This window comes from Nothobranchius furzeri, chromosome 1 (assembly GCF_043380555.1).
Source record: "Nothobranchius furzeri strain GRZ-AD chromosome 1, NfurGRZ-RIMD1, whole genome shotgun sequence".
Taxonomy (NCBI): Eukaryota; Metazoa; Chordata; class Actinopteri; order Cyprinodontiformes; family Nothobranchiidae; genus Nothobranchius; species Nothobranchius furzeri.
The window spans coordinates 55,308,799-55,316,927 of NC_091741.1; the positions used below are offsets into that span (position 1 = coordinate 55,308,799).

The 8,129-nt window shown below is 40.9% G+C and overlaps 1 protein-coding gene across 2 annotated transcripts in view; it reads left to right on the forward strand.

The window, feature by feature from the left end:
- cerk (ceramide kinase) overlaps positions 1–5,572 on the forward strand; it is a 59,744-nt gene extending 54,172 nt beyond the window's left edge. For both annotated transcript variants that reach the window (XM_015956699.3, XM_070549047.1), the window contains 2 exons: positions 1,048–1,253; positions 5,350–5,572. In XM_015956699.3, coding sequence (XP_015812185.3) covers positions 1,048–1,253; positions 5,350–5,404 — 261 coding nt within the window. In that variant the 3' untranslated portion in view covers positions 5,405–5,572. The remainder of the gene's footprint in view (positions 1–1,047; positions 1,254–5,349) is intronic.
- Positions 5,573–8,129: the final 2,557 nt, after the last annotated feature.

Below are 8,129 nucleotides of genomic sequence, written 5' to 3' on the forward strand. Positions count from 1 at the left end.
TCTCGAGGGGGTCTGCTTCAGGCCGACCAGGGCCAAAACACCCACTGCTGACAGCAAATTCACACCTTCCATTAGAGCAAGCCTCTGATTGGTGGGTAGAATCAGCCCACATGGGCTTAAGACAAGGATGTGTGGAATCAACCGGGCCAGGCTGGGGCCGACTGGGGCTACCCGACCCGGGCCGACAAGGTACAGATGGGAATGGCCCAAAAGAGACACAGACCATGACAGGGTGAGGCCTGGGAGGGTAGCTCATCTGTAAGAACCTGGTGGTTGCACTTTTGCTCCTGGGGTTTGGCTGGGCCCGGCTTAAAAAACAGCCACTTCCATGTAGACCCATCACCTTCAGTCAAGGGCAGGGACCTAGACAAATGGATCCCTAGTGTCCTGTGCTGGCTCTAGGTACTGGGAATGTCACCTCAGTGGTGGTAGTCACATTGTTGAACTTCTCCCAGCTTGGATTCTGGAATCAAACTCTGCCGTTTGGCTGTTTTTGTTGCTCAAGTTGCATCTCAGAAAGGTAGACATGCAAGAATACCAGTTGGGTGAGCAGGACTTTGTATCAAAGCTGGATAAGTATCAGAACCTCAGTCCAACCAAGCAAAGAGAGGCGAGGAGTGAGGAGCCACTAAGCATATTCATGGCCTTGTCAGAAAGCTTTTTAGGCAGAGCGGGCGATGTGAATGCAAAGCAGCCGCAGCCATAAAGTGGCCTGATGTGAAATAAATGGCTGTCACTCCGCTTTGAGGATGAGAGAGGATGAGAAAAGAAGAGGAGGAAGAGAGAGAGAAAAGAACAGGCACACTCAGAGAGATGAAAGGGGATTTTGACAAAGTCATTTCTTTTCATCTCTCTTTCTTTTCCTCTCTTTAGTAAGGTTTACACAGTTTTATGCATCTCTTTTGCATCTGTTGCTGTCAGGAGGTGTTGCTGTGAGATGTGTGGACAGAAACAGGTGGACAAGACCATGCTGGCAGATTTGAGCATGAATGGAAAAGTTAAAGAAAAGGCATGAGGAAAATCCTTTCATTTGTTTCCTTTTAACAGTTTGACCATTCGTTTGTGGAGGTCCACCGGGTGAAAAAGTTCCATTTCCAACCTAAAGTCGATTCTCCTGAAGACCAGAGTTATCATCCAGAGAGGACAGCCTGTGGTCCCAAATTTTCTAACCCAAAAATCAGCAACTACAGCACAGCCGTCAGCAGCTGGACCTGCGATGGGGAAATCCTACATCACGCTGCCATTCAGGTCAGGTAGGTTGAAGCACATTTAAGCATGATACTAGTAACAGTTTAATAGTATTCAAGTTTGTTCAGAAGGGATGTTGGATTGGCTTTTTTCCCCATTTCCCACGTCGTCTAACAATAGCTCAGGCGCTGGCCACGTGGGTGCCATAATTTCCACTTTTTGACCCACCTCGTTAAGAATGACGTTCCAGGAACAACCCCACCCCCCCCCCCCCATTTGACATTGAAAATTTTAATTTTAAGTAACTAGAATCACATCTCCTGTCTTAAAGGACAAGTCACCCCCTACCAGTCTTACTCCACTCCCACTTCCTGTTTGAAAAATGCAACAAATTTTGTTGCCTGGCAGACCGAGAGGGCAGAGCCACTAACAAATACACACTCACAGGCTCACAACTACATTGTGACATCATAATGTACCAGCTAACATCATAGTGTACCTCTTAGCCAATAGTGATGGTAGATTTAAATTCAAATGCAATGCAGAGTTTTTACCTGAAGAGGGCGCAACAGTTTTAGGCAGAATATTTAAATTTGAACAAAGATGCACCAAAGTGCCAAATTACTGACTACGTGTGTCTACAGCACGATTAGACACTCATTATATAGTTTATCAGCAAAAAAATAGTTGATTTGGGGGTGAACTTGCTCTTTAAACTTTAAACCTTATCTGTGTAGAATATACAATGCTCAAGTCCGGATAGACAAACAAACAAAAACACCTTGTATTTTGGGTTAAAACAGAAGTAGCAGATGAGTTTGATATATAATATGAGCAAGCTATGTAAAAGGCGTGCCATTGAAAAAATAAAGATCAATAACAATAAATTACAATTTTACATGTTAATGCTGGTATTAGTCGATAATATTGGACATTGCTATTTTACTGGTGGGGATGAGACACACTGAGGAAGTCAATTACATGGAAACCATCGGTTAAACTGAATGTTAAAAGTTTAAAAACAACAAAAAATGATAGAAAATTGTTTTATTTACTTTTGCTGATGGATGGTTTTCTCATAAGAATGTCTTTTTAGATCCTTCAAGCTGAAGTTATCTAATTGGCAGCTAAAGGAGAGAACATTTCAATATTTGAACGCTGGGTGAAAAAAGGGACTTTACCCATAAAGACTGGCTAAATCACTCTCAGCACAGATAAGGACCTGCAAATGGCTTTGTATTAAAGCAGAAGCAGCATAATGGAAGAAGCAGGGAAATTCTCGTGGAGCTCATACAGCTCTTGCATCACCATAGTTAGATATTCACAGTGAAGCCGCTGTGTTTGGGGATATTAAGCTGTAAAGTTAGCTTGAATTGCTCCAGATGTTTTATGTTTAAAGCTTAAACAGAGACAGATTATGTTCTGTTCAACCGGCAGCTTTTTATTCACAGATCAGTGAAGGAAAACCCAGTTACAACTTTTAGTCACTAATTTTATATGCAGTAAAGAATTTATATAAGGGCTTAGAGGATTGCACTGAGATTCGGTGCACACACTGTAGTTTGGCAACATCTACGGTTTTATTGAACCGCTGTGAAATTCTGTTCAGACATTTACGTCCCTTAAAGATTTAATCCTGCAGGCTGTGATGATAACCTGGATTTTTATTTGTTTCATCACCAGCTGAAGAATTTCCTTAGAGCTGCTGAGAACGACATGTTGTTAAAACTTGAGTTATTTTTCCAAATGTAGCTCAGTGCTCACATGAACAGGCCAGAGGTTTTGATGTCATTCAATCCCAAATGCTTACGGAGGTTGTCCAACTAAAAATGCTACAATGGCTTCAAACCCTATATTTGCTTTCATCTAGTGAGTTAGAAGACAACAACATAGTCTCACTGAAGATTATTAGTAATCTTCATCTCTTAACTGATGTTGCTCTTCATACGACTGAAGCGTTGACTTATATATTAATGGATGAATTGTCTGCGCGCAATGACGCCACTACTTCCTGTTTACAGGAGCTGCCATGATCTGTTTTTGGAGCCAGAGTCAGTGCACTGACAGTGGGTGTGGGGCTAAAGCTTCCTCCCCGTTCTCCCAAACACAGTAATGGTGAAGCTAAAGTCACCCACTGACAAATTATTAAAACTTAATATAGGAGTAAAAATAAATACTTGAATGAGCAGCAACACAGAAGGGTTTTTGTCAGGGGTGTCCAGCCCTGGTCCTCAAGAGAGCTGCTACTTCTGCTGCAGCCGAACTAAACTCAGAGGCGCACATCTGGTTGTTTTATCGTTTTCGTGGTGCTGCTACGGTCGATACCATCAGCGTTTGGTGTTGCAGCTGTGTTTTTGTGAGGGAAAAAGAAACATCCAGGCGATCCAGAAAAATGTTCAGGCAGCCCATCTTGGTGAATTGGTGCAGGAAAATTCTAATAAATACACCTGAAAACTATTCTTACCTTTAATTTACATCCAAGCATTATTAGAGTAACATATTTTAGTGTTTTGATGGTACGATGTCATTTCCTGTCATGTTTACAATTAACACTGCACATTATACAGATTTGTATACTTCATTGATACTGAGAGCAGTGGTGTATTTGTGGGCGGGCCTAATCAAAAATGGGTGGGGCGGTCTGTTTCATTTCATTGTATGATGACCTGAAAGGACACCCCTCCAAAATAAAATACATTTACATATAATGTTTTTAAGAAAGGCATTTGAGTGGGTGGGCCCTGTTATAAAGAGCCACATCCTTGACTGAGAGACACAATTTCAAACTGTCAGTGTTCATTTAGGTATTTCCAGTAATTGTTGCTATAGAAACAATTATTAATATAGTTTTATTGATCCAAATAAGTGTGAAATGTGAATTTGTAATAATGCTTTACAGTTTCAAGTAGGTCTAGTTAACATTTCCTTTACAGAATTTTTAAATTATTGCATCAGAATATACACATATTTTAGTCGACTAAAATAAGACTTAAAGTAAAACAAATTGGACGACTAAACTGTGACAAAAAAAGAAAGAATTTTTGTCAGAAAACTGAAACTAAATTAAAATTTCTTGTCAAAATAACACTGACCTAAACGTTCGTTTTAAGGGTTTTCAGTTTGCTCACTATAGTTGCAGAGCCTTGGTCTTGTGTCACTAGAATGGTGAACTAATTCAACGACAAATGTTCTTTAAAACATTCACATCGTAGTCACACGTCTGGAACCCTCCTCAACTTAGTTTTCACAGGTCACAAGTCACAAGTGCAGGAAATTTGAGACACCTTTTGGAAATGTCAGTGACAAACTATTTAGAAACAATTCTTGCAATGTCCTAACCCTAACCCAATCTAAATGACCTACAGTAAGTGTCTGAGGTTTAGCAGCAGAATGTCATTACCCCTGCATGTGTCCCCTTTCTGCTCAGGACACCCTTTCACTGTGAACAGTCTTGGTAACTAGATGGAATTAGCCCTCTCATTATTCCACTCCTGTCCACTCTTTAACCCCCCCCCAACCCAACTATCAGATCTCTACACAGCTGGAGAAGCACACTGCTCAATGAATCATTTATTTCATGCTCCATTGTTCTTTGCCAATGATGCATGGTGCTGTAATGCTGCTAATTTAACGGCCCTCCCCATGTTAAAAGGCTACTCCCCTTTAATTAAAGCAGAAGTCTGTCCATTTATTGCCTCTGCCTTGCCACTAATCGTTCTCGGAGTGGCCCAAGTGGAGTGTAGTTCGCATAATTAATGGTAATAGCTCAGGCGAGCGGAAAAGTAAAAGGGGAACGAGGAAGAGCTTCACCTTTGGTAAGAAGTGAAACTCAAAGCATCAAGATGATGAACGGAAAATAGGAGAGCCATTGCATATAGCATATCATGCTACTGACAGCTTCATTTCTGTTTTTAAACGTCATTCACGTATTTAATAAAATGTCTGTTTAATGATCACCACGCTTCAGAAACACCAAAGCCTGTCATTTTGAAATCCGAGCATTACATCTGCACACTTTGGTGCTGTCCCACTGCTTTTACGTCCGCCACATGGACAGTAAAGTCTTGCTGAAATGAGCTTAGTCATTAAGTTGATGGTTTGTTATTCAGACTAAATGATGCATTATGTCTGTTTTTCTTCTTCTTTTTTTTGTCTCTGCAGCGTCCAGCACCAGCTGATCAGGCTGTTTGCTCGTGGAATCGAGGAACAGCAATGAGCAGCAGCTGCGTGTGTCTGAGGACCTTTAGTCCAGTAGATGTCCAGGAGCCAGGCAGGGACTGCTCAGTGGACAGAAACAACAGAAACTAAAAGCACTTTCTAGGAAAATATGAATGTTTGAATCAAGAAAGCTGAAATTGTTCATCTCTAACATGAGATTAGCAGGATATCGTGTTAACACAAGAGATCTTGGTAAAGAAAAAAAGACTAGGATTCATCAATGTAGCTAAGCTTTAAAAATAATTTTAATGTGAAAACCGTTACATTGTCTCAAATTACTGAGGACATCAAATGTCAGCGATGAGATCGTTGCAAAAATGTTTCTTCGGGCTTGAGTGTGCCTTTTTTCAGATTTCTGTTCTTTTAATTTTGTGTTTTATCTTTTGTAAAATGAAGATTTTTAGGTGTACAGGATCACAAAGAGACCGGGAGTTTTCATGGTCAAATGAAAGTGAGTTGGACTCTCAACAAACCTCAAAAGGTTTCAGACTTCTTTAAAGCTGGATTTCCGTGGTCCACAGTGGAACACACTGTAAAAGAGAAACTGTCTTTTGGGCAGGATAAATAAAATGTATAAGTACACTGATAACTCAAAAAGCAATCTAACCAATCAGATCAAAAGAAAAATATTTCACAAGCAGGTGAAAGCAGATATAAGCCACAGGCACTAATAAAAAGAAGTGAATACCCTGCTAATACAGTAACAGGGCCCTGGTGGCCCATGGGTGATAAGGCAAAGTGGTTGCTAAGTGCTTTGGTGAGCTGCACCTGTGGCTCTGAGCTCTGCTCCTCTCTGGCTAAAAGTCACAGTTTAATCACCAGGAATCAGTCAGAATTATACATTGTTGATGGGATTAAACTCAATATCTGCAGTTAGCCTCAGTTACCTCTTTCAGTTTGGAAGGTCGAGCTGGTCTTGATGTCAACAAAACAAATGAATATGAAAAGAACATAAGATTTAAATTCTGCTTTCTCTACATTAAAACATGCATTCATGATAAAAATACTTTAGAGTTTATGTGTTTGTGTACAAAGGTAAATGTGTTTTTTACCTTCCAACACTGTTGTGTTTGTCATGAGTCAGCTCTTTCACAACTAGCCTCGACGGCCGTTCTGCAGATGCTTTCTCATCAAAGCAAAGACATTTCCAGCTCACTAGAGATGGTATACACACATGTGCACACACAAACTTACTTCATTATTTATTGTCTGGCAATGGCTACTTTCTGTAGACTGCCGAGGCTCTTGCCTCCGTGTGCTTAGTGATCCACAAAGCACCAGATCCTTTACAGAACTGATTAATGCTGGTTCTGGCCGTGCCCCAGGCACAGAAACCTGGCCACCGGCCAATCAAACATACCCCAACCCTACTGGCTCCTGCAGAACCTCAGTAACCCTCCAGGTTTTAAGGGTATTTTGACTCATCTCATCCTTCAACAATTTGTCTGGCAACCAGGAATAATGTACAATATACAACCTTGTCTAGGATTGTTGCAGCACTCAAACTCCTACAATCTAACATTCACCTGAAAAGGGTGGTTTACCAAGCCTAGAAGGCCATCCTATATTCATTCGTACCGTCTCTTCATGCAGATGGACAGCAGTAGGACCGATCAGAGCAACAAACAATATGACACATTCATTACCACAGCTATCAGTCAACAGGGCAGTCTGTCCTACACCATCAAAGAAGAAGCAAATCCATACGTTTTCTAAATAAACGACTTAAGTACCTTTGTCTGCTCATGCCTCAAATAAAGGCTCAAGTCTAAGTCATCTAAAGTAGATAAAATTTCCATTAGTCATCACACTGGAGGAAATTACAACTCCGCATTTGACCCATCTCCATGGGGAGCTGCAGCAGTGGCTGTGCTCGGGAACTTTTTGGTGGTTTAACCCCCCAATCCAACCCATTAAAGCTGACTGTCAAGCAGGGAGGCGTTGGGACCCATTGTTAAAGTATTTTGTATGACTCAACCATGGATTTGAGCCCAGATCTCCCAATCTCAGGGCAGACACTCATACCACAGGCTACTGAGAAGGTAATGCCAAAGCCATTTCAAATGAGTTCTGTTCCTGAGCAGATGCCATCTTTGTAGTTTTTCTCCATCAAAGCTCTAGTGCTAAACCTGCCCAACAAGCGTAGAGAGCTGTGGAAAAGTAAAATTGTTCGGTCCAATAGACCTGCTGAGGCTACAATGGAGCACGGCTAGAGAAACCTGCAGAGCAAAATGTTTCTGTATGTTAGTAAGTAAATGTTATTTATACGTACAGCAATCCCCACCGACAGAGAATCACAAAGTGCTGTTTGCTACTGCTACGGTTGGTCTAGATTTCTAGACTACTATACAACAGTATCCTACTGGCTAAATGGACAGGTGATTTTTAGTCTCTTTGATTTGTTTTGTTGTTTTGCCAAAAGTTCAACTTAACAAGAAAATATTGCCAGAACTTGCATCAGTATTTGATTTAATCACACGCATTAACATTTTCTAATATTCACTGAAACAGTTTGAGCAACAAAATCTAAATACATCCATTTTCTTTCATTTGGGGGAAAAAAAGGTGATTTCCAATTCTTCAGAATTTTTTGCAAGCTTTCACTGGCTCACATACGCCTCTAACAGCAGCTATGATGAATAATTGATGTTTTCCTTCAGAGTGACTGTCCACAGCTTGTAGACGAAGTAAGTCGGCTTCTTGTTGAAGCATGCACCATATAC